The sequence below is a fragment of the Notolepis coatsorum genome (genome assembly GCF_963971535.1).
Source record: "Notolepis coatsorum genome assembly, chromosome: 2".
Lineage (NCBI taxonomy): Eukaryota > Metazoa > Chordata > Actinopteri > Aulopiformes > Paralepididae > Notolepis > Notolepis coatsorum.
The window spans coordinates 81025808-81053296 of NC_140166.1; the positions used below are offsets into that span (position 1 = coordinate 81025808).

General features: G+C 47.3%; 1 protein-coding gene across 1 annotated transcript in view; it reads left to right on the forward strand.

The window, feature by feature from the left end:
• The window catches only part of ext2 (exostosin glycosyltransferase 2), a 95769-nt gene extending 71329 nt beyond the window's left edge, over positions 1–24440 (forward strand). Inside the window, 5 exon segments of the mRNA XM_084308784.1 lie at positions 5432–5688; positions 14319–14462; positions 15297–15425; positions 19856–19938; positions 24105–24440. Coding sequence (XP_084164910.1) covers positions 5432–5688; positions 14319–14462; positions 15297–15425; positions 19856–19938; positions 24105–24243 — 752 coding nt within the window. The 3' untranslated portion in view covers positions 24244–24440.
• The last annotated feature ends 3049 nt before the right edge of the window (positions 24441–27489 follow it).

The following is a 27489-nucleotide window of genomic DNA, read 5'->3' on the forward strand; positions in this document are numbered from 1 at the left end:
TGGGTCTTTCTTTTCTTTTCCTTTTTAAGCAGTTTGGTGTTTGTATTCTCCAGTTACCCCGGCAAACTAGAAGCCCATCGTCCGTATGTCACGTCGAAATAACACCACCGCGCCCGCAGGAGAGCTGAAAACTTTGATAGCTGAAAAACTTTCAGCTGTCTAAAACGTCCAGCAGTAACTGCCAGGTTTTGGTGTCGGGCCCCAGTTCATCAAAGAGAGAGGGCTCCTCTCTGGCCCGACCCTCTAACACTCGCCTTCAACAAGCATACAGGGAGAAATCAATCATGAGTACAAGCAGACCGCAGGACAATTTCCCAGTGAAAGTAACCTCAACCCTCCATAATGCAACGCAGCTAACCGAGCACCGTGTTTGCCTTTCGCACTGTGTCTGCTGCCAATTTAAGTTACGTTAACCGTTGGCTAACGTTTCCATTTCGCACTGTGTCTGCTGCCCATTTAAGTTACGTTAACCGTTAGCTAGTGTTTCCATTTCGCACTGTCTGCTGCCCATTTAAGTTACGTTAACCGTTAGCTAATGTTTCCATTTCACACTGTGTCTGCTGCCCATTTAAGTTACGTTAACCGTTAGCTAGTGTTTCCATTTCGCACTGTCTGCTGCCCATTTAAGTTACGTTAACCGTTAGCTAATGTTTCCATTTCACACTGTGTCTGCTGCCCATTTAAGTTACGTTAACCGTTAGCTAGCGTTTGCATTTCACTGTGTCAGCTGCCCATTTAAGTTACGTTAACCGTTAGCTAGCGTTTGCATTTCACACTGTGTCAGTGGCCCATTTAAGGTACGTTAACCGTTAGCTAGCGTTTGCGTGGTATACCGATACCAGTAAAGCATCGTGATACCCTGCTGTTAAAAAACGCACAATTCCCCCCCCCCCCCCCCCCCGTTTTATTAATACCGTTACTTGTGTGCAGCGCTCTGCTTCCACTCAGGCATCGCGGTCATATACCATCTGCTCAGGCTAACTGTGGAAGCGTCGGTGATGCAGTACTGCCAGCTGCTGCTGCTCCTGAAGTCGTCCGTCCACAAACTCACATCGCAGACGTGTCATCGAAGATACCCAAGACGATTTCATTTGCGATGCAAGCTTTAGCAAAAGTCAGTAGAGCGGAGGAGCCAGGCGGAGGCAGAGCAGTCGTCTGGTAATCCGGAGGTTCCCGGTTCGATTCCCACTCCTCCCGGGCAGCGTGTCGAAGTGTCCTTGAGCAAGACACTTAACCCCTAATTGCTCCCGATGAGCAGGTTGGCACCTTGCATGGTCGCCGTCGGTGTGTGAGTGAATGGGTAAAATGTAAGGAACTATTTGTAAAGTGCTATATAAATGGACCATTTGCCAAATGCACCATTTTAGTACACTGAAAAGCGACATTACAACATTTAATCAGACAATATTCAATGTCGCCCGACCGCTTCCCCGACCGCCAAGAACCTTGGTGTTGTCCTCGACGACCAGTTGAACTTCTCCGCTCACATCGCAGCGACAACCACAACCTGCAGATTCCTCCTGAGCAACGTCAGAAGGATCCGCCCCTTCCTGACAAAAGAAGCCACCCAACTCCTCGTCCAATCAACAGTAATCTCCCGCCTCGACTACTGCAACGCACTGCTCGCTGGCCTCCCGGCCACTTCAACTCATTCAGAACGCAGCGGCCCGCCTGATCTCAAACCTACCAAAGTCGGCCCACGTCACCCCACTTCTTAGGGACCTGCACTGGCTCCCCATCGCCGCACGAATCCGCTTCAAGTCCCTCGACCTGGCATACCGTGCGGCGAAGGGAACGGCTCCCGCCTACCTCCGGTCAATGGTCTCTAACTACAGCTAAATGACTAAATGTAAATGTAAAGCGCTTTGAGGAGTCGGGTTCATCTTTGTTTTGGTGATTTCCAGGCAGTCCCGCCTCCTCGTTCTCTAGCCCAATCGTTTCCTTCGCCGCGTCCGCAGCTCTGCGTCCACTGGTTCCACACCAGTATAGATTGGGCTCAGCGGTGTTACAGAGTATCTCGGAATATATTTTCTTTTCTTTTTAAAGATGTTAACACAGTAGAATGGAATATTTATAGAAGGGTCAAATTCGATTGATTTTTATTCCATGCTTCCCAGGGCCCGTGCTGTCCAATGGCATTTTAGTCCGTTTTAGAGATTCAATAAACTTGGCAGTTGAGCGCATAAATGGATTGAGAACTGCGGAGCAGCAAATTAAACTGCCATCTTGATGTGAGAGTGAGTAAAGTATCTCTCTCCTCTCTCTCTCTCTCCCTTTCTATCTCTCTCCTTCCCTCTTTCTCTCTCCTCTCTCTCTATCTCTCTCTCTCTCTCTCTCTCTTTCTATCTCTCTCCTTCCCTCTTTCTCTCTCCTCTCTCCTTTTCTCTTTCTATCTCTCTCTCCTTCCCTCTTTCTCTCTCCCTTTCTGTCTTTCTATCTCTCCTTCCCTCTTTCTTTCTTTCTCTCTCTCTCCTCCCCTTTCCCTCTTTCTCTCTCTCTCCCTCCCTCTCCTTCTCTCTCTCTCCCTCTCCCTCTCTCCCTCTTCCCTCTATCTCCCTCCCCCCCTCTCTCCCCTCTCCCTCCTCTCTCTCCCCCCTATCTCCCTTTCCGTCCTCTCTCCCTCTCTCTCCCTCCCCCCCTCTCCCTCCCCCTCTATCTCTCCCTCTCTCCCCCCCCTCTCTCTCTCCCCCCCCCTCTCCCCCCCCCTCTCTCCCTCCCCCCTCTCTCTCCCTCCCCCCTCTCTCTCCCCCCCTCTCTCTCTCTCCCTCCCCCCTCTCTCTCCCCCCTCTCTCCCTCCCCCCTCTCTCTCCCTCTCCCTCCCCTCTCTCCCCCCCTCTCTCTCCCTCCCCTCTCTCTCCCCCTCTCTCTCCCCCCCTCTCTCCCTCCCCTCTCTCTCTCCCCCCTCTCTCCCCCCCTCCCCCCCCCCCCCCCCCTCTACACCATGTTAGTTTCTAAAGGCCTGATGCACACCAGATGAGTGATAACAGAGGAGGCAGCCAGGGCCCGTCTCTCCCAGCATCACAGTGAGAGGCATGACATGCTGTGTGTTGGAGCCAAGGCTCTCTGGCTCTCCTTCACACAGGGAATGTGGAGAGCAGTGCTGCCCCCGGAGACGGGGGGGGGGGGGGGGGGGTTTACACACACACACACACACACTTGATATGGTTGCACAAAACCTGTATGAATTATCTTGCACTTGTCTGCCTGCCTCCCTGTCTGTCTGCCTGCCTGCCTGCCTGTCTATCTGTCTCCCTGTCTGTCTGTCTGTCTGTCTGCCTCCCTGTCTGTCTGTCTCCCTGTCTGTCTGCCTCCCTGTCTGTCTGTCTCCCTGTCTGTCTGTCTGTCTGTCTGTCTGCCTCCCTGTCTGTCTGTCTCCCTGTCTGTCTGCCTCCCTGTCTGTCTGCCTCCCTGTCTGTCTGTCTGTCTGTCTGTCTCCCTGTCTGTCTGCCTCTCTGCCTCCCTGTCTGTCTCTCTGCCTCCCTGTCTGTCTGCCTCCCTGTCTGCCTCCCTCCCTGTATGTCTGTCTGTCTCCCTGTCTGTCTCCCTCTCTGTCTCCCTATCTGTCTGTCTGCCTCTCTCTCTGTCTGCCTGCATGTCTGTCTGTCTGTGTCTGCCTCGCTGTTTGCCTCCCTGTCTGTCTGCCTCCCTATCTGTCTGCCTGCCTGCCTGTCTGTCTGTCTGTCTGCCTCCCTGTCTGCCTCCCTGTCTGTCTGTCTGCCTGCCTCTCTGTCTGTCTGCCTCCCTGTCTGCCTCCCTGTCTGCCTCTGTCTGCCTCCCTGTCTGTCTGCCTCCCTGTCTGTCTGCCTCCCTGTCTGTCTGCCTCCCTCCCTGTCTGTCTGTCTGTCTGCCTCCCTGTCTGTCTGCCTCCCTGTCTGTCTGTCTGTCTGCCTCCCTGTCTGTCTGCCTCTCTGCATCCCTGTCTGTCTGCCTCTCTGCCTCCCTGTCTCTCTGTTTCCCTGTCTGTCTGCCTCTCTGCCTCCCTGTCTGTCTGTCTGCCTCCCTGTCTGTCTGTCTGCCTCCATGTCTGTCTGTCTGCCTCCCTGTCTGTCTGCCTCCGTCTGTCTGTCTGCCTCCCTGTCTGTCTGTCTGCCTCCCTGTCTGCCTGTCTGCCTCTCTGTCTGCCTCCCTGTCTCTCTGTCTGCCTCCCTGTCTGTCTGTCTGCCTCCATGTCTGTCTGTCTGCCTCCCTGTCTGTCTGCCTCCGTCTGTCTGTCTGCCTCCCTGTCTGTCTGTCTGCCTCCCTGTCTGCCTGTCTGCCTCTCTGTCTGCCTCCCTGTCTCTCTGTCTGCCTCCCTGTCTGTCTGCCTCCCTCCCTGTCTGTCTGCCTGCCTGTCTGCCTCCCTGTCTCTCTGTCTGCCTCCCTGTCTGTCTGCCTCCATGTCTGTCTGTCTGCCTGTCTGCCTCCCTGTCTGTCTGTCTGCCTGTCTGCCTCTCTGTCTGCCTCCCTGTCTCTCTGTCTGCCTCCCTGTCTGTCTGCCTCCCTGTCTGTCTGTCTGCCTGCCTCCATGTCTGTCTGTCTGCCTCTCTGTCTGTCTGTCTGTCTGTCTGCCTCCCTCTCTGTCTGCCTCCCTGTCTGTCTGCCTGCTCTGTGGGCAGCAACACTTGAGCAGCTATTTAAACCCATTAGAGACGTCGGGACTAAAGCTGATATTAGTCATTATTTATTATGCCACACATTCTAATTATTACCCTTAACGAGGCAATTAGGTATGCAGCTGTTTGCGGTGCCGTCCCCCTCTACTGACGGACGGCTCGGGCTCAGCTTTCAGAGCAGAACAGGGCCCGGTCCCGGGAATTAAATCTGTCCGCGCGCTGCAAGCGTCAGCTAATGTAATGACGAGGCGAGGCCCGTTTGAAGTGGCCCCTAATGGCCCCGCGTCGCCTTTTGATTAGAGGCCTCAGCGGAGCCCGGCTGGAGCTTTGTGACCCATTAGAATTAACAAGGGGCCGCTGGCGGGTCAAACGCACGGGGCCCGGCGACGAGGACGGACCTGATCCTCAACCAGACCCGATTTGTGTTTTTGAGCTGCCCCCCTGTTTAGTTTTTTTCTGTTTTTTTTATTTTTTTATTTTTTATTTTTTGTTTCCTCCCGTTTTGGCGTTTTAACAAGGTGCTGCTGGTCGAAAAGAGTCTTAAAGTTTTATGCCGTCTTTGGGATTTAGCACCTTCTCATTGCGTCAGCCCACAGTACGTGGGTTTTGTGTTTGTTGTGCGCTCCGTGCCGTGAACTCTCTCTCTCCAGAGCTCTTTGCGGTCTGAGTTCTACACGCTTGGAATTTGTCGACGCGATGCGAGCCGGTGAATGAAATGTCAGTCTTGGCCGTAACGTCTTCCACTGTCTTTTTCTCGGTGACGCCATAATTCTCATCTCTAGGGAGTGGAATCGGCTCCGTGTGTGAATTGTCTTAACCTTTTAAAATGTGCCAACGAGGAGTTTCTACGTGTGTGAAGAGTAGACCGTCCTTTGCGTGGTTTGCGCGTGTTTTCGTGCTTCTTACCGCGTCGCCTTCTCTCCCACTAGAGTCCGATTGGCCGAAGATCGCCGTGCCGCTCAAAGTGGTGCGCACCAAGGAGAACAAGCTCAGCAACCGCTTCTTCCCCTACGACGAGATCGAGACGGAGGCGGTGCTGGCCATCGACGACGACATCATCATGCTGACGTCCGACGAGCTGCAGTTTGGATACGAGGTGAGCTTCCCTATGACCTCAGCCTTGACCTTACATTTCACTTCTCTCCAGGGGTGTAAAGTACTTGAGTAATTGTACTTCGTTACAATACTCAAGTACTGTTTTGGGGGATTTGTACTTTACTCAAGTATTATTAGGTTTGTATATTTGTACTTTTACTCAATTACATTTCAGAGAAAAAAAACATACTTTTTACTCCTTACATTTAAAATGCAGACCTACAAAGTACAAATCTCGCAGGTCCAACAATTTTAATTAGTATATTTGTTTCTCTGGCCGAACTAACGTTAACGCTATTAGTCCTGCGCCGCACTTTATTTAAAAACAGCCAATCAAATCCCCATCAATGGAAAATGAACCCGCCCATACCCATGCTGATTGGTCCTTGTGCAAGACTAGAAAGCGGGGATCTTTGATTAAACACCTGCAACACATCTTGACCGGAAGAAACCCAGTGTCAAATGACTATAGTATTGTATCCATAGCTATAATATAGAATATAGTTATAGCTCTACAAACAAGGTGACGGACTACATTGGTTTAATGGGTGGCATCGCATAGCTGTTTCCCGGAAGAGGCGTGGCACAGAATGTGTTAACACACTGGTCTTCCTCGTATCCACATAGACTTTTCCAGAAATTGCATCGCGATCTGAGCCAATCGGGGACTGCGTTCTAACCGCTGTCCCCTCCCAGTGGAACGCAGCCCCTGATTGGTTCCCGTAGTCGTTGACGTGAAATACAGGCCGCCACTGGCAAGACGTTAAAGGAACGCGTGGGAAATTAGCTTACCGTCTTCTCCAGAGAGGGACAAGAAGATGGATACCAGTTTCCTCTCTGTGTGTTCAGTAGAAAGCTATCTGGCTGCACGTTAGCCTAGCTTAGCACAATGAATGGAAGCAGACAGTGCCGGTTAGCCTTCGCGGGAGAGGTGTTAGTTGGACAATGCCTAGGCTAACCGGCCATGTCCGCTTCCATTCATTGTGCTAAGCTAGGCTAACGTGCAGCCAGATGGCTTTCTACTGAACCCACAGAGGAAACTGGTATCTATCTTCTTGTCTTTCTCTGTTTTCCCAAAATGTTGGCGTGTTCCTTTAACGTCAGTAGAATAAACACAGCAGCCAAGTGCAGTTATTGCAGAAATAGACTCGATAACAACAACATTTAAAAACAAGAACATCCACTAGTGGGCTTCCTGAAGAAGACTTGGCTGGAGGAGCCTGGCTGTCGAGGCCTCCTGCCCACTGGAATGGGTCTGGGGGGGGGGGGGGTCCTCCTGGTCCTCCTGCCCACTGGAATGGGTCTGGGGGGGGGGGGGGGGGTCCTCCTGGTCCTCCTGCCCACTGGAATGGGTCTGGGGGGGGGGGGGGGGGGAGGGTCCTCATGGTCCTCCTGCCCACTCGAATGGGTCTGGGGGGGGTCCTCCTGGTCCTCCTGCCCACTGGAATGGGTCTGGGGGGGTCCTCCTGCCCACTGGTCTGGGGGGGGGGGGGCGGGGAGTCCGATCTCAGCTCGCGGTACCAAATGAGCCTCTGGCTACCGGCGAAGGTAATGCAGCCAGACATTTAAAGTTGATCCCAGAGTTTAAAGTCATCCAGGAAGATTAAAGGCCCAGTCACCAGCACTGAGGAATCGGACCGTCTGGCGGTGGGGGTTTTGTTTGATGTGTGAGGAATGATGACAGAGCACAGAGCTGACGCTGTCCATGCCCGCAGACCACGCTCCGCCTGGCTCTCACCTGAAGACATTTACAACTCATTTCATGCAATTGTCCACAATTTACAGATAATTACGTGAACTGAGAAGCAGGATATAGTGAAAGGGGGCCGTCTGCCTGTCTGGCCGCCCGGTGGTGATTCTGTCTCAGCCCGCTGGCAGTATTAGACGGGCTACTGGGATCTCCTTCACAGAGCTGCCTATCAGAGAGAGAGTCATTATCAACAACCATCTGGGGCTCAGGCAGAGACGTCTAGCCGGACGCATTCTGATGTCTAAGATCAATGGGTCTCATTCACCAACGGACTTAAGACAAAAGATCAGATTTTCTTTTGTCCTAGCTCCACTTAAGATATTTTCGAGAAAATTTTTGGGATTGACCAACGGTCCCTTCTCCTGGATTCGCTATTAACTAAGAGCAGGATTTAAGAGCGCTGAAGAGCAGTCGTAAGTCGGACAGACTGGTGTGCGCCGTGTTCTTAACTCATTGGGCGCCAAAAACGAGTACCGTAATTTTCGCACTATAAGCCACACCTGAATATAAGCCACAGCAGCTAAATTGAATGATGTGTACATATATAAACCCCACTGGATTATAAACCGCAGGTGTTTTAATGTTTAATTACCATATGTAAGGGTTCATGCACAGAGGGGATTGTCGGGAAAGAGATGGCTGTTTGAGGAAGCTCCCATTTATTAACTTGCAGCAGCTGTGTGCCTGTGAGAGAAGAGTTCAAGTTCAAGTTTCTTTATTAGTTGTCATACTTTTATACAAAATGCTTCTTTCTGTTACGCTCCAGAGACTGTGCTAGACAAAAGGATAAGTATAAAATAAAATAAGTATAGCAAGTATAAAATAGAAGTCACGTACGTAGACACAAGTGTTCAGTATGTACATATGTACAATGTTCAATGCAGAGTAGAAGTAACTGAGTTACCATACAATATACTATACAATATACTATATAGTGCAAAGCAGAAATGGGATGAAGTACAATTTAGGTACAATTTACAGTAAGGTGTACTGAGGTATGGGTTGTAGTGCAAATTCTTTGCCAATAAATATAAAGTGTGTTTAGGTGTTCTAAAGTGTGTAGAGTGGGTGCTGCAGTGAGTTGTTTGTTTAAAGTGAGTGTGTGCGTGTGGATGTGTGTGCTGTGAGTGCTTTTGATGGTTGTTGCATAGTGTTATTGTTCGTTGAGCAACCTGATGGCCTGGGGATAGAAGCTTCTTCTAAGTCTTTCTGTGCTTGCCATGAGACTCCGGTATCGCTTGCCTGACCGCAGCAGTTCAAAGAGACAGTTGTTTGGGTGGCTGGAGTCTTTGATAATTCTCTTAGCCTTACCCATGCACCGCTTGTTGTAAATGTTCTGGAGAGTGGGAAGCCCCCCTCCAATTGTGCGTTCGGCTGAACGGGCCACTCTCTGTAGTCTGCTGCGGTCTTGTGCGGTGCTATTCCCAAACCAGGAGGTGATATTGCCAGTCAGGATGCTCTCTATTGTGCATGAGTAGAAGTTCTTAAGGATCTTCTGACTGACTTGGAACTTCCTTAGGCGCCTGAGGAAGTAGAGGCGTTGCCGTGCCTTCTTCACAACACTGTCAATGTGTGTGGTCCATGTCAAGTCCTCGGATATGTGGACTCCTAGGTACTTGAAACTGTTCACGCTCTCAACTGCTGCCCTGTCGATGCTGAGGGGGCTGTAGTCCCTGACCCCCGACCTCCTGAAGTCCACAATCATCTCTTTTGTTTTGCTGACGTTCAGGGAGAGGCAGTTCTCCTGACATCACTGCGACATATTCTCTACCTCTTCCAGGTAGGCCCTCTCGAGTGAGAGTTAAAGGTGGTGGACTGTAACCTGTACAATTCATAGATTTAGGAGGTCCCCTAGTGGCCGTTAGCTGTAAAAATCCATAGATTAGCCGCACCGTTATATAAGCCGCAGGGTCGAAAAATGGGGGGAAAAGGCGCGGCTTATAGTCCGAAAATTACGGTATACTCGCGTTTTGTCGCCAACCTTTGATATTTTTCCTTTGATCCCCGTTCTAAACACTCACCCGGAGCTGCCTATGTTGGAATTGCAATGACGATTGAATCCCGCCAGGTGGCAGTATCACCTACCTTTTGAACTGGGGATACTATACAATACCTGCTTCCTTTAAAGCAGGGGTCGGCAATTCACTTTTACAAGGGGCCACATGAGAAACCTGAACTGTGTTGGAGGGCCGAACCAATGATAACTTGAACTTAATTCTGCTCAATATTCATTATCTCCAATTGTAAAAATGTACCGCGGGCTGGACACTGACGCCCAAAGGGCCGGAAGTGGCCCAGGTCTGCTTTAAAGTGACTTTTCCATTTTTAAAGTGACATTTTGTTTAAAGTGAGTGTGTGTGTGTGTGTGTGTGTGTCTGCGTGTGTCTGTGTGTGCTCATGTGTACTTGTGAGTGGAGAGTTCAGTGTTCTAATGGCCTGGGGGAAGAAGCTGAGCCGGAGTCTCTCTGTTCTCGCAGCGTGTGTCTGTAGGCGCTTGCCTGACTGCAGCAGCTTGAACAGGCTGTTGTTGGGGTGGTGGGGGTCTTTCATTATTCTGCAGGCTCTGGATTTGCACCTCCTGTTATATAAGTCCTGCAGGGGTGGTAGTGCAATACCCGTAGTACGCTCTGCTGAGTGCACCACTCTCTGGAGTGCCTTCCTGTCCTGTGCCGTGCTGTTTCCAAACCAGGCAGTGATGTTTCCAGTCAGAATGCTCTCTACAGCCCTGGAATAGAAGGAGTGGAGTATCTTCCCCGATACTCTGAACTTCCTTAGCTGTGTCAGGTGATAGAAGCACTGTTTCGCCTTTTTCACCACAGAATCAATGTGTGTTGACCATGTCAGGTCCTCTGATGTGGACTCCCAGGTACTTGAAACTGCTCACCCTGTCCACGATAGCCCCGTTTATTCACAGTGGCCCCTGCTGTATTCTCCTAAAATCCACGATCAGCTCTTTTTGGTTTTACCAATGTTCAGGAGTAGGCTGTTATCCCGGCACCAGCGTGCCAGTTCATCAACTTCCTCCCGGTAGGCCTTCTCATCATTGTTAGAGATCAGACCCACCACCACGCGTCGTCCGTAAACTTCACTATGGAGTTGGAGCTGAACCTGGCCACACAGTGTACACACAGTGTACAGTGAATACAGCAGGGGGCTCGGAACGCAGCCCTGGGGGGACCCGATACTCAGGGTGATTTTGCTGGAGGTATGACCCCCCACCCTGACCGCCTGGGGCCTGTAACTTAGAAAGTCCAGGATCCAGGCGCTCATGGCGGAACTCAGACCCAGATCGATCAGCTTGTCAACCAGTCTGGTGGGGACTATGGTGTTGAAAGCTGAACTATAGCCAATGAACAGCAATCTCACATAGCCCCCCTTCTGACTGTCAAGGTGAGATAGTGTGTTGTGTAGTACTTTGGAGACTGCATCGTCAGTGGACCTGTTTGTCCTATATGCAAACTGCAGTGGGTCCATGTTACTAGGGAGAGAGGCACAGATGTGGTCCTTGACCAGCCTCTCAAAGCATTTCATGACCACAGAGGTGAGTGCCACCGGTCTGTAGTCATTTAGGCCTGCTGGAGAGGAGTTTTTTGGTACAGGGATTATAGTGGACATTTTGAAGCAGGCAGGGACCACGGACTCAGCCAGGGATAGATTGAATATGGATGTAAATACTGGGGCCAGCTGATTTGCACAGGACTTTAGTATTCGTCCCGTTATCCCATCTGGGCCTGCAGTTTTCAGAGTATTTACTCCCATAAACGCTAATCTCACGCTGTGTTCCGTCAATGAGAGAGTGTGTCCCCCCCCCCGCGGATGAACCCCCCCTCCCCGCGTCAGCCGGCGTGTCAGTGGCGCCGTTAGCCGGTGAGCTAACGTCGCCACTGCTCGCCCCAAACCTGCCGTAAAAGGAGTTGAGTTAATCCGCGAGAGAGGCATCGGCACTTACTATTGAGGGGGGGCTGACTTTATAATCAGTTATCGTTCGTACTCCCCGCCATAAGCCTCTCGTGTCGTTCTGTGCCATCTGTGTCTCCAACTTGTTCGCATATCGCTGTTTTGCAGCCCGAACCTCTTTGCGTAGCATGTAAGCTGCTACCTTGTACTCTTCCATACTTCCCGATGCTCGGCCCGAGTTGTAAGCAGCGGTACGAGCATTCAGGGCCACTCGGATGGAGTTGTCAACCCACGGTTTCTGGTTTGGGAAAACCTGCACCTTCTTCGTGGGGACAATGTTGTCAGCTATCGTTGTTATAAAGCTGACTACAACATCCGCATATTCACTGACGTCACTGTAGCTCGACCGGAGCATGCCCCAGTCGACGTCCTCCAGTGCGTCTTGTAGCGTGGCCTCTGAGCTCTCGGACCACTGCTTCACCTCTCGCGACACAACAGCCTCACAGGCTCTCTGTTTGTAGCCGGGCAAAAGAAAGATGGCGTTGTGGTCAGATTTACCTAGCAGAGGTGCTGGTACTGCCTTATAGCCCTGTTTGAAAGGGGTGTAGCAGTGATCCAACGTATTTCCCCCCCTAGTGGTGCATGTGATATGTTGGTAAAAGTTTGGCGTAACTTTTTTTTAAATGAGCCTTATTGAAGTCGCCGGCTACGATCAGGTCTGGGTGTTTGTTTTGGTGCTGGTTCAAACAGTCCTGTAGGTCTGCCAGAGCTCTGGCGGTATCGGCTTGCGGTGGGATGTATACTGCTGTTGTTATTATGGCTGTGGATTCCCGGGGGAGATAAAACGGGCGACAAAGGATGGAAAAATGTTCAAGGTCCGGCGAACAGGAGCGGGAAATAATCTTCACCTCCTTGGGGGCTGCACCAGCCGTTGGTCTGATCACGATTTCCAGTATTGATGTCCATCGTGTCCCTGACATGAAATGGAACAAACTATGCATCAAGTGTGCTGGACGCGTTCCAAGTGAATGAAGCTCGAATGAAGCCTTTCACTTGCCCGGGTCCCATTTCTCCGCCCGGACCATATAAAATGTAACACACGGTGTGAAATAAGGTTTCAAATGGTAGGCGATACTGCCACCTAGCGGTATCGCCACCCGGCATTGCAATCTCGAGGTCTCAGAATGAGTCCCAATGATACACCGAGGTCTGTGCGACTTTATAGAATATTAAAATCAAAAAAAATATATATGAAAACGCAAACCCGAGTATAGTCGGGTTCTGGCGCTCCAACCGCTGGCAGGATAACCTGACTATAGTCGTGATTGGCGCTGAATGTGTTAAGGCCGCGTTCTGTGAGCAGCAGACCAGACTCTGCGCGGCATGTCCGCAGTCGTTTGAGGTTTCAGTCAAGCGTACCGCCGCTGACCTACAGTTCTCACGCCAGTCGATGTCGACCAACACACCGAGCAGCCTTTTGTGTGACAGAGGTGCGCAACGCGCAAGATTCCAAGCTGTTTTTGGCTGGGCTCCGCCCATACTCGCAATGCGCTGTATGACAGTCACCCACAGTCTGCACTGGCAGACAGAGAGAGAGATAGAGAGGGAGACTAATTAATTTTGCCGCAGGGGGGGTATATACCTATGGGACAATGCATTGGTAACTTGTTTCAAATGACAATATTTACCCCCGTGAATATTATTGCACGGATCGGAATATGTGTTTCCCCACACACACACGCAGTCGGGAGTGTGTGTAAATGCTCCGACACGACTTGAGTTGCAACGTATGAGAGCCTAGGGCTGGGCGATATGGCCAAAAATGATATCACAATAATGATATGATAATGTTATCATATCACTCGATATAGATAATTATTATTAAAAAAAAATTAAATTAAAAGATTTATAAAAAAAAAAAAAAAGATGTATGTTTATTTTGCAGCAATTCTTTGTTGTTGCTGCCATATTTAGTGTTACAGCCCCTCATACTCCAGTTCTCAGGCTGCAGCTGGTTTGAAAGTGAAAGTAAACAAGCTTCTCTGCTGGCTGTGGCTCCAGGGGAGTTGAACAGTTCTGGCTCTGCTAGTTTCTTTTCTATCTTTTGGCGCTTTTTTGATGGACAAACCACCGCACATGTGCACCGTGACTCGCGACTGGAGACTAGCTCTGCTAGCACACATAGCCTACTGTGTACAGACGGTTTCAAACTGTATTTTAAATTAGAAAGCAAACAATAAATGGATAAGAGAAAAATAAATCTCAATTTGGTCAGTATTGTCATTTGGACAAGCAAAGCCATTACTTTAAGTTGCAGGCAAGAAAGACAAGTCTGTCCACTGTCTCTGGTTTTAGAACTGCCCTGTTGCAGGTCACAAAAAAAATGTATTGATTTTTTTTTTTATTATCGATCGATATCGATTATTAAAATATATCGTGATAATTATAATTTTAGGCTAACAGAAAAGCCTATGCATACTAAAAAAATATATACCGGTCTAACAGGGAACACTGCATTATCGAGACAGCGCCCCTACGAGGATCTGGCCGGTAATGCACTTTTCCGAATTCCAAGAGTAGGGTAAATCTGCAGTGCCGCTCGATGACATTGAGTAGGATATTACAATGGAATAAAAGCCAAAACAACCTTACCACGTATATATATACGGTTGGCCGTCAATCGTTGGATCCGAAACACGTATATATACGTGGTTGGCCCCGAATGTGTTAAGACAATGTTGGTGAATGAGGTCCAATGACTTTTGTGCATCAGATTTAAAAAAAAAAAATTGACCATGTTACTCCAGAAGTCATTCTCCAGAATGAACCTTCACTTCTCACCTTGGATCTTGACCTATCTCAGAAGGAAGCAACAGTTGTGATTGGAGGATGAAGAAAAGTGGGCAGGGGGGGGGTGGGGGTTCAGATAGGTCAATGGTCATGTGTCTTGTCATACGATGTCTCCTGCTCCGCCCCTCCTCCAGGTGTGGAGGGAGTTCCCGGACAGGCTGGTGGGCTACCCCGGGCGACTGCACCTGTGGGACCACGAGATGGGCAAGTGGAAGTACGAGTCCGAGTGGACCAACGAGGTCTCCATGGTTCTGACCGGAGCCGCCTTCTACCACAAGGTATCCTACCAAGAACCTACCTGTTCTCCCAACCATATAACCTTCCCTACCCATAACCACCCTCCTCCAACCTACCACCTCCCTTTCCCTTTCCCTACTTTCTCTCCATCTCCTGTCCCTCCCACCCCCCCCCCCCCCCCCCCCCCTCCCCTCGGTTTCCTTACTCCCCTGATTGTTTCCCCTACTGGCTTCTGTATTTGTTGCTCGTTAGTCGTTACTGGTGGTTCTATGTTTCTCTGTTCTTTGTTTTGCTTATTGTCAGCGTCATTGGGTCATTGAAAAGCGCTATATAAATAAAATGAATTATTATTATTATCCTGGGAACGCCTGCTTGATTAGTCCCTACATTCCTTTATTTCTCCTTGTGCCGTTTGGCAAAAACACACAGAAGCGAGATTCTTTGCAAAAACGCGATTATGCAGAGAGGAGAGAGAGAGAGAGCGTTAGGAATTTCATAAATACTTTTGACATTGGTCACGACGTCCGTTTCTCCAAGTTGAACTTTATCCGTCCGCTACGGCGCGAGTAAATGAAGTGTCGGGAGGAGAGGAGGTCATTGACAGGAGAGACAGACGAGCGTCGGGGTCGTAGGTCAGGCGAGGTTATCTCACCGGCACCCGCAGGCTCCTCACTCCGACTCAAAGCAAATGCTACAGTCCAATACAAAGACTTGTTCTCCCGAGGTCAGGGGTTAGGTTCACTCGGTGTCAAGATGTCCTGTTTATTGCCCCTAATTTGGTGTATTTTACGTCAGTGGCCCGTCCGTGCGACATTCGATTCCATTGATATTATATTACATGCTGTGTTTTTATTGTGTTTCCGTTTCTGTTCCAGTATTTCAACTATTTGTACACATACAAGATGCCAGGAGACATTAAGAACTGGGTGGACGCTCACATGAACTGTGAAGACATCGCCATGAACTTCCTAGTGGCTAACATCACCGGCAAAGCCCCCATAAAGGTACAATTCCGCCAAAACACACACTGTGATGCTATGGCTCTATATAGGGGGCAGGGTCCTGGGTGGGGTTTGGGTTCAGGGACGATGTTTGCTGCATGTTTTTGTGTTTTCTTCTTTTTTTATTTATTTTTTTTTTGTGAAGAGGAATAGTAGCCGCTAATGGGGATCTGAAAATAATAATAACAATCAACTTTATTTGTATAGCACCTTTCATACAGGACTTGCAGCCCAAAATGCTTCACAGCAGTAATGTAGACATAATGGACAGAAAATAGGCATAAAATGAGCAGATGGTTGACAGAAATTGTACATAAAATGAGCAGAGATTTGACGAGATAAAAGCAATACCTAAAGTGCACATAAAATGACTATAAAAATAGCCAATAATCATAAAATAGACAATCATAAAATAGACGCCACGCATTCATGAATTAATCAATAGGTGCTCGAAAGCAGTTGTCCTGACAGATGGGTCCAGCATATCTGCGTCTGATCAGTTCTCACCCTTCTATACTACCCTCCACCCCCACCCCAACAACTGGGCTGACCGTGCCCAGGTGCAGAGGCCTGAAAAACCTGGCCTTAACCTCCCTTATCTGGGTGTCACTCAGTGGCACTCCCCCTCTGAGTATGTTTTCCTAGGCTCACTGGGGCTCACACACACCCTACCATCCACTCACTCCCCCACCGCCCCACATAACTCACACACAAGTCCTCAGAACCCCTCCTGCTCTCCCCCCCCCGCCCTCTCTGACACTCAGAACATGGTGTGGCTAGCTGTAGGGCATGGGTGCGACGGGGAGGGGCGGGGGGGGGTTAGAGGAAAGCCATGCATGACTTCAGTAATGAACATACAGCTGCATAACACAATGAATAATCCCCCCGGCATGCCTCTGCTGTCATTCGTTCTTAAGACATGACACTGGGCGCGTGAATGGGAGCGGCTACATCGAACCGTCGTGATAACGGGTGGGAAAAACCATACGGAAGGTATCGCGTCCGTTTAAAAGAATTAATAGAACCTAAACAAGTTGGTTTCGTTTTGCACAAGCGGCAGCTCCGCTAACCAGACGCCGGTGATTCATCGGTTCCTAAGAGTTCATCCTCCGCCGAACCTTTCTGCCGGAGAAGAAACACAAATCTGGCCGTCGCTGGAGCCGTCACCGGCCCCCATCCAACAAACCGTCAACTCCTTGTAGAAAAATAACTAAAAACAGACGCGACTGGTCGATGTAGCCGAGGCCCCGAGGTATGACGAGGCCGTGGTGAGGTCGGAGGTCGTTGAGACGCCACGGTGTCTCTATGGCAGTTCCACGGTGTCTCTATGGCAGTTCCACAGTGTCTCTATGGCAGTGCCGTGGTGTCTCTATGGCAGTTCCACGGTGTCTCTATGGCAGTTCCACAGTGTCTCTATGGCAGTTCTGTGGTGTCTCTATGGCAGTTCCACAGTGTCTCTATGGCAGTTCCACAGTGTCTCTATGGCAGTTCCGTGGTGTCTCTATGGCAGTTCCACAGTGTCTCTATGGCAGTTCCGTGGTGTCTCTATGGCAGTTCCACAGTGTCTCTATGGCAGTTCCGTGGTGTCTCTATGGCAGTTCCACAGTGTCTCTATGGCAGTTCCGTGGTGTCTCTATGGCAGTTCCGTGGTGTCTCTATGGCAGTTCTGCGGTGTCTCTATGGCAGTTCCACAGTGTCTCTATGGCAGTTCCGCGCTGTCTCTATGGCAGTTCCGTGGTGTCTCTATGGCAGTTCCATGGTGTCTCTATGGCAGTTCCGCTGTGTCTCTATGGCAGTTCCACGGTGTCTCTATGGCAGTTCCACGGTGTCTCTATGGCAGTTCCACGGTGTCTCTATGGCAGTTCCACGGTGTCTCTATGGCAGTTCCACGGTGTCTCTATGGTAGTTCCATGGTGTCTCTATGGCAGTTCCACGGTGTCTCTATGGCAGTTCCACAGTGTCTCTATGGTAGTTCCACGGTGTCTCTATGGTAGTTCCACGGTGTCTCTATGGTAGTTCCATGGTGTCTCTATGGTAGTTCCATGGTGTCTCTATGGCAGTTCCGTGGTGTCTCTATGGCAGTTCCACGGTGTCTCTATGGCAGTTCCGTGGTGTCTCTATGGCAGTTCCGTGGTGTCTCTATGGCAGTTCCGTGGTACATGTAAGAAGCAGTTCACCAAAACTGGACCACGGTGGAATTAAGCCATTTTAACACTTTCTTCGCCAGGCTTATGTACATCATTATACCATCCTCTGCCAGCTCTATTTGTCTATGGAGAAGTTCCCCTTCTTTGCAGGGCTATAACTTTTTAAATTGTATTGCTAAATTGACATTAGCCCATTCAACGTCAATTATCTATTGTTCAGGACATAGGAACGTTATACTTTTTCATTCACATATTCATACTAAAATACGGTCTAAAGTATAAATATGTTTTTATCGTTTTCTGCAGCATTCTCCAGAACGTGATTTATAGCCCTAAATGCATTATATTGATGATCAAATACAGTTTGATAGCGATCTGCGCAAGATAAAAAATGTCAAATGGACGTGCTTCTAGAAGTTACTACTTATCATCTGATGTTGACCGGATGGGGGGGGGGTCATTTATAATTCCGTGGCCAACGTTATGTTTATGTTTATTAAAGGATCCCCATTAGAGACTCATGAAAGAGCCTCTAGTCTTCCTGGGGTCCTATGATTCATCTAGTGTGGGTGATATGATCATTAGAGCAGTTTGTATCGAACACGGTAAAAAAAAAACGCTGAAACTCACCGCAGCTTCCTCGTAGCGTTGGGCGATGAGCGTGGAGCAAAAATATTCCTATTATGGGATGTTGAAATATGCGATCCATCTCCAGGTTGTATAATAGTATATACGTCCAAATCATGTTGTTTATCGAGTTATTGGTAACGGATCACTATCCATTGTGTCGCGCTCGAGTCCCGGCACCTATAGCGAGTGATCGGACCGAATTTGGATGAGCACCAGTTTCCGGTTTGGGCGATCCGCCGATCGGCCACCAGATGGCGCTCTTGAACCGTTGGAGAGTTGAGAGGGGATCAACAGTAGATCTCAAGTCTCCGGGGGAGAAATATGATTGCGATCACAGATTTTTGAAATATTGATCTCAATGACGTGTTACGGCGTCATTGGCAGAATTAGCATGGCGGGGAATGACGAGTTTAGGCGTCCTTGGCAGAGAAAGTGTTAATGCGTGTAATTAGTTTTGTTTAGTTTATTTTCAACAATCAATAACAACTGCACTATGCCTTCTACAATGCTGTTCGGTTTCCGGGTTCCTCTGATTGGCCACTAAGCCCATGTGACCCTACGCTAGCACGCCCCCCTTATCGCCGCCAGTTATCGCATGCGCATGAGCCGCGACAAGCGCCTTCAATGACAGAGCTCTCATATTTGCGAATGCATAAACTATATCTTAAATTATGGCTATGTGTCTAATATGGCCGTCGCTTATCAATTGACAGAGCTGAGAGCTCTCATATTTGCGAATGCAACAGCGTTCACCCTGATGTAAACAAAACAAGTCATTGATAAGCGACGGCCATATTAGACACATAGCCATAATTTAAGATATAGTTTATGCATTCGCAAATATGAGAGCTCTGTCATTGAAGGCGCTTGTCGCGGCGCTTGCGCGGGCGTACGTGATAACTGGCGGCGATAAGGGGGGCGTGCTAGCGTAGGGTCACGTGGGCTTAGTGGCCAATCAGAGGAACCCGGAAACCGAACAGCGTTGTAGAAGGCATAGACGCCAACTGCACAGCCAACAGTCATGCATACATTATAAAACCACAGAGGTTGACACAATAATGTTTCAAAAAACATATTTCCACTAGACAAGATGAATAGGCAGACACGATGACACAGCTTGAATCATAAAATACCATACATATTAAAAAAAAATACATTATACATACATATACATACATTTATACAACAGGAGTTCCGACCACGCATTGTGATTGGTCGAGAGTGTTCTAAACAGTGAGTGTATTCATGATACACTCACGGTTAAATCACCATGAATATACCACTGCGCTGGCTTTATAATGTTGTAGAAAGTTTCAACTGCCATTCATCAAATGGAAACTGTGACAACATGACCTACTCCTAACATGTGTGATGTGACTCGAGCTTCACTCTCATGCCTGCGGGTGCATCACAGCCGTGGCAATACTCATGACATACCACAGGCTTCAAGTGTATTATTGCTTAAGTATGAGCTCACTGTCCTATTTATTGCCCCTAATTTGGTGTATTTTATGTCAGTGGCACGTGACATAAAATGACTGCTGTGCACAGCAGCGTTCTATGTATTTTGATGGTCAGGGCAAACCCACTGTTTACTGAAATGCTGATTCTCGAAACCTCAGCAAAGTAATTGCAGTAACTCCTCTCTTGCCTCAGGTCACTCCCAGGAAGAAGTTTAAGTGTCCCGAGTGCACAGCCATCGACGGACTGTCCCTGGACCAGACGCACATGGTAGAGAGGTGAGTCTTAGCCTGTTAACCTTTAAAGGGCCACTTCACCAAAAACAATGCTGATTATCTCTCACACACATCCAGAAACTCTTAAATAGTGTTGCACACATTCATTTAGTTTGACAGTTATTTAGGGTAAATGAGTTTGAATATGAATATGGCCACCATTGATCATGTCATCGGGGACATTGAATCCTTGTGTTGTGTTAATTACAGCTCCATGAAATGATGTAGATGAAAAGATAGCAATACCTTGTCTTATAGGGACTGCTGCCTTATCATTCCATTGAGCTGTAATTAACACAACACAAGGATTCAATGAAATGATGGAGATGAAAAGAGATCGTCGTAGGGATTTTGCAATTGGGCGTGTTGAACACTACAGAACGATATGAAAACATTGTTGGATCAAGCTGAAATTGATGTCAGATAGTCCTTACCTCTGGTCGGGGGGTATTCCAAAAAGAATATTCCAATTGTCTGATCGCGATTTCAAGTATTGGTGTCCATCTGCTCCCGGACATAATTTGGCACAACTTATGGATCGAATGTGCCAGATGCGTTTCGAAGTGGTCAGATGAAGCGATTCACTCGGCTCTGTCTAAATATAGCGCCCGGAGACATTTGAGCGTAACACAGGGTCTGGAACAGGGTTTACTGCACTCTCGATACTGCCACCTGGCAAGATCTGGCCGGTACAGCACCCTCTGGGTCCCAGTATGCATTTTAACGGCAACATACAGGTCTGTGACATTGAATAGAATATTAAAATCGAAAAAAAGGAAAACGGACCAAATAACGAGTTTACTAGTTGTTGGTGCTCAACCGCTGGCGGCCAATAACGAGTAAACTCGTTGTTGGCGCAGAAAGTGTTAAGAACAGTAGATTTCTAAAATTAATCTAAAATTATTTTGGCCAGTCATGCACATCCATAATTCTGTGTCCTCCGATGACATCACCGGTGGCCACATTCAAACTCACTTACGCTCAATATTAACTGTCAAACTAAATGAATGTGTGCAAAACTGTTGAGAGTTTTTGGATGCGTGCGTGAGATTACGTGCAGAATAAATCGGTGTTGTTTTTTTTGTTGGTGAAGTGCCCCTTTTAGACTCTGACATCTAGTCTAGAAACACAGGACATAGTCTAGAAACACAGGACATAGTCTAGAAACACAGAAACACAGAACATAGTCTAGAAACACAGAACATAGTCTAGAAACACAGGACATAGTCTAGAAGCACAGGACATAGTCTAGAAACACAGGACATAGACTAGTCCACACAGGACATAGTCTAGAAACACAGGACATAGTCTAGAAGCACAGGACATAGTCTAGAAACACAGGACATAGACTAGTCCACACAGGACATAGTCTAGAAACACAGGACATAGTCTAGAAACACAGGACATAGTCTAGAAACACAGGACATAGTCTAGAAACACAGGACAATCCGCAGTGCTTTACTTTCCACGGTCCAGGCTTCACTTTGGTCCACCGGTCTCCTTCGCTCAGCGTGCACGTCGAGCCATGCAGCATGCTAGCGCTAGGTACCGCAACAATAGACCTGTCGCTAAACCACGCCCCAAAATAGAATTTGTCCAATCATATTACCCCATATTACCCCCGCCCCCTCACAGCAAAATCCTCGCTGCACAAAGCTCGGTCAACCTAGGTTTTAGGTTGTATTGAACCAGACGGCTGTGATCGCAACCACTGTCAAGAGTTCAGTTTTTTGTTATTATCTACATAATATCTGATGGTGAAACGCTGTGCGTGGGGTACCTGTAATTCAGTCACCAGGTACCCCGAAAGACTGGATGGAGGAGTATATTTTGTACCTTTTCCGAAGCCCTTACGAAAACTACAGAAGTGCAAGCGGTGGATTATGTTGTGTCGTCGACCACATAAACAACTGAACGTGAATACCATTACCAAGGACACTTATGTTTGCTCAAAGGTAAGGTCAATTCATAAAGACATAATATTTGACGGCATGTATTAGAAACGTAGACCAAACTATTAGTTTGCTAACGTTTGACTTTGACTGCGAACTAGCTATCGTGTATCCAGCCCAGTTAGCCAACGTTAGCAGCTAGCTAACGTTAGCTGCCAACATGTAACGATACGTTCTACTCGTCCTCGCTAGTTTCGCTAGTTAGCTGGTGTTTTTAGCTAACTTTGGCTTCTGTCTTTTCACCCCAAAGCACTTCAGAGATGGGAAGCCAACTCTGGAATATCCAGATCCCATCCGGGCTCTCGTGTCTGCTCCGAAAAGACCCAATGATGTGTGCACAGTACCCTGGTGCCCTATGATTTCAACAGAAATGAGAAGGGGAGAAAAGAAATACTGTTTGAGAACACTGCTCGTACTAGCTGCTCCTTGAATATCACTAACATTACATAAATGACACAGCTGTCGGGCCTACAGTGGTTTTGACATGTAAATCCAATGTCTTCCTGACTTTAGCCCTGCCCCACCCACTCAGTATACCGGGTGGGTGAGAGAGAGCTGGTATACTGCGTTGGACCACTAAATTAAACTAAAATATATCAGCAATAGCAGTAATCATTGAGGTCTAAGGTAATAATGTGTTAGAAATCACTTACCCTGCAATACATGAACAACACTGCTCCATGATGGTGTTGTCATCCGCAACATTGATAGAGAGCATGTGGGGTTTCTCACTTTTCAGCTGCGAGTGGTAGCATTTAGCCTCGATTCTAATAGTATCTTTTCTGTACATGTTTATCTCATGAACATACTTTTCCACTGCATATTGTAACCCTCTCTGTCTGCTTCTAGACGAAATATTTGTGTCATCTTTAAAAAACAGGTCTATTACCTGCTGTGGTAAATCTGACAATTGAACTTGATGTCCTCCCGCTGCCATAGTCAGTCACGCTCGGCTTGTTGTCTGAGTTTTTGAAAGGGGGCGTGGTTTAGCGACAGGGTTTTGAAAGGGGGCGTGGTTTAGCGACAGGTCTATTGAGTCGTGCGAGGACGTGCCTAGGCGTACATGTGCTGAGGTCCGCGATCGCGTCGTTTTAGTCCCCCAGAGGAGTCGGGTATGTGTACGGTATGTCTGGACCATGTTTGAGCCTTCAGCCTCATCTAACCTCCACTGAACTGAGTTAATGAATTATATAGCGATGAGAAAATATATTATCAACCGTATGAAATGTCCTTGTTATAATATGTAAATGGGGCATTTTGACTTCAAAGCGTTGATGCGTGGACATCCACATTGGATAGTTTTAAGAGGTTTAAAGGGATATTTTCTTAAGCAGTCTTACCTCCATCTAAGCCAAGGTCATCTATAAGTAAGCTAGTGGCCACTGCTGCCCCTGTCGTCCGCTGTCAACACCATTGGTGTTGGGGACCCAAGTCTAAATATCTTACTTCCTGAATTATAAACAAACTATACAGCAATATTATTCTGTGTAATATATTTTTCTGTGTCAATGGTACTTGTTTTTATGAGCCAATGTTGCCATTTTCAAATGATCCGTAAAGGAACTATTTCTCACCCAAGGTGTAGTTCGACCAACTGTTTTTCACAGAATGTTTAGAATCTGCAAGGCAGCAGGTAACCATGGGTAACCACTCCACAAACATTCCACACAAGGCAAAGATACACAATAAATTTGACCGGATCTCCTTTTAATCCTCAAAGGTAATAAATCTTTAAATGCCGAAACAAACACGCAGAGGTGGAAGAAGTACCCAGTTCCATAGTTCTCTGGTAAAAGTCCTCCATTAAAAACTCTACTTATGTAAAAGTGGAGAAGTATTTCATATTGAATGTACTTGCGTATCAAAAGTAGAAGTATGCATTCTACATGATGCTTGTGTATTCCAGTGCTTGGAAGCGTTCAACCCTTGAGCCGTTGGCCTCTAAAGGTTATGTTAAAGTGGTATGTGGTCCCGTTATGCTGCTCTGATTAAAGGTTATGTTAAAGTGGTATGTGGTCCCGTTATGCTGCTCTGATTAAAGGTTATGTTAAAGTGGTATGTGGTCCAGTTGTGCTGCTCTGATTAAAGGTTATGTTAAAGTGGTATGTGGTCCAGTTATGCTGCTCTGATTACGTCCTCTTGAAGTTGGCAGGCTTCAAATTTGTAATCGTCGTAAACCTGGAATGAAACAACGTTGTTGTGTTTTCACCCCTAAAGGTCTGAATGCATCAACAAGTTTGCCTCTGTGTTCGGCACGATGCCCCTGAAGGTGGTGGAGCACCGCGCAGACCCCGTGCTCTACAAGGACGACTTCCCCGAGAAGCTCAAGAGCTTCCCCAACATCGGCAGCCTGTGACCGGGCCGGAGCTTCTCCCACAGACCCCCCCGCCGCCCGCCACCACAGTCTGTCGCTTCGTCCTTCTTTTAAGTGTCCCAAACACCCAAGACTGGGATTGAAACCGTATCACCCCCCACCACCACCCTCTTTCAGGACACTGGAATTTGACTGATTTATTTTTATTCTTTTTTTTTTACGTTTCATTTTGATATTCAGGAGGGTCTGGGGGGGGGGGGGGGGGGGGTGATTGACCGGTCAGAGCACATCAGGAGGTACTGGCGGTGGTCGAGGTCGAAGGTCAATTCACTGCCCGTTCACTAATATCAGACTTTGTGTGTCGTTACATTTCATCTCATGCATGACATTCAGTGGTTTGTCCAAAGTGGGTTCAACAATGACCCGCGTGTCCAAAACAATCAGCAACCACGATAAAACAGATCTGGGATCAGAGGCTGGTTGCTCCTCTACTGGTACCGGTGTGGAGCTGGAGACCTTCTGTGGTTCCAGACTGATCTGGGATAAGTGTATAGATTGCGATAGTTCTGGTGTAAAGCAGAGTCTGAGAGTTGTACATTTATGCATTATGGAAAAAGTTATTACCTGTACAGTATAATGTTTGAAAACTAGTAGAGTTAATATATCCATTAGAGATGTTATGGAAGGTGTTTTTCTTTTTTACCGATACGGTTTTCCTTGTTTCCCTAATAAAGATATTGGCTGATAATATATTTTTTTAAGGTATTCATTATGCTTCATATCATATCATCAGTTTGGAAGATTCTCCGGGGCACTTTGTGGTGCAGTTTAAACATCTTAACTGGAATTTGTTATTAAGGTCATTCAAATTAACGAGATCCTGCACTGATATAACGCCGGCGAAGCTTTTCCACGAGCAGTCGATGGAATGTGGCGCAGTAAGTAAACTGCATGGTGAGGAACAGATGAGAAGAACTGTTGACACGGAGTCGGGTCGGATCACAGATCCCAGGTCAGATCACAGAGAGCCCATCACTGGCAGGCTGATCACATCTCACTGGTGACTCTCTGGATCACAGATCCCAGGTCAGATCACAGAGAGCCCATCACTGGCAGGCTGATCACATCTCACTGTTGACTCTCTGGATCACAGATCCCAGGTCAGATCACATCACTGGCAGGCTGATCACATCTCACTGTTGACTCTCTGGATCACAGATCCCAGGTCAGATCACATCTCTCTCTGGGCGTCTGCTGAGCCTTTTAATTTGAATGCATAACAAATGCCAAGTAAAGTGTTTGGATTTGTACATGTAATTTTTTTGTATTCCCCATTTTCATGAGAATGATGGTATAAGTCTGATACCGCTTATTAACTCGGTCATTTCTGGATCATCCACGCTGTCGAGACAGAATACACCACAGTTTGGTAACTAAACTGGTACCATGTCGTGCATTTCCCCGTAGCTGTGTGTGTGCGTGTTTATCCTTTTTGTTAAAGCTAGGTTACGTATGTAGGCTTTAACATTTTATTTCTTTTTATTTCTTTACTTACATCTTTACTTCAAATTATGTCAGTATTGCCTTTCCTTGTTTGTTTTTTATGTTTTTTTTTTTTTTTTACTTTCACGAGGTGTACAGTATACTATGCTATTATGTCACAAACTGAAAATATTGCTTTTTATAATACATAATGTATAAAGAACACATGACAAATAAAGCCTGTGTTTATGGACCATGTCAACAGACTTGTATTCTGTGTGTGTGTCTGTGTGTCTGTCTGTCTGTCTGTCTGTCTGTCTGTCTGTCTGTCTGTCTGTCTCCACTCCATCCTGTGTGGGTCGAGTCCAGAGCAGGCCGGTCCTGGACACAGCCAGCCGGTCCGTAGCAGCACCACTGTTCCTCCGTCACCTGTTGTTAATATACGCCGCCTAATCCACCCTGTACAATGTCAGCGGTTCAAAAGGGCGATGTTCGTATTTCCGTCGACTTCAATTAGCGTGACATTCTTGTGGGCCGTGCGATCTCATTTCAGCGCCCGTGCCCCTTCAAAAGGACTGAGCGGAGGGATTTCAGAACGAGGGCACTGGAATGACACAATCATGATGTCCTGGCAGTGCGGCGCATTGCGACGAGTCTCACCCATGCGATCCATGTGTTCGTTACACCGCTCTCTTCACTTAGGCAAGTTAATTGTTTAAGCCCCGGCCAGCTATTATCTTATGCTGAGGACTAGAACATCGTCTTCAATTACAAAATAGATTTAATGTACAGGTAATAATCTCCCGGGACTTTCTCTTTACCGAGATCCATGTGGTAAACTGATTTGTGTTTCTTTGCAATAAAGTAGGGATGTTCGATATTGGCTTTTTTTTACCGATAACCGATATACCGATATTGTCCAACTCTTAATTTCCGATACCGATATATGCGGGGTTCCCCCCCCCCCAAAAAAACTTAATAATTTCAGGTAATTAACATTACATATCTCTTATTGTGGAATTAACACAACATTATGCATACTTTTGACAATAAATAAAATAAGAATTTGTTCTTACTTGCTTGCCTGGGTAAATAAAGGTTAAATAAATGTAAAAAAAAATTAAACCGATACCGATATTTCCCGTTATTACATTTGAATGCGTAGGCCGATAATATCGGACATCCCTACAATGAAGGTTTTGTTATAACATTTGCTCTACAGAAGAGCTGAGTGGAACTGGCATCACACTAGTTGACCACCAGAAGCAGCTCACCTTTAATATCATGGTTATGTTTTAAATGTTCTCACCATTGCTGTTATTGTGTCCGTCGTGTTGTCTGGTCCTCCCAACAATAACGCTTACTCTGTTTTGCATGTGGTGTACGGCATTTAACCGATAACCATGAAAAGAAAAAGAAAATCCTCATATAAGTGCAATAACTTATTGTACTTTAATAACACACAAAACATGAGAACAAAAAAAAACGTATAAGTATACCATCATTTCAAAAGCCAATACAATACAGCTTGAAGCCACAAAAACAACCTGTGAAAATATTCAAACAACTTTTTGAAACGCATCAATATAATTATTCCATATCTCGCTGAGAAAAAGAAAATGTTCAAATACAACTTTGGTAACTCACTGCAACTATTATCCCACCGAAAGCAAAAGAAAAACGATACACTCGCAAATAAGGTAAACTGTCTAAAATAAAATAAAAATACTTTACATCAAATTCCTAACATTTCCATCGGTCTTAATAAACACTCCAAATCAGTCCAATCTGCATACACAAAAAGTG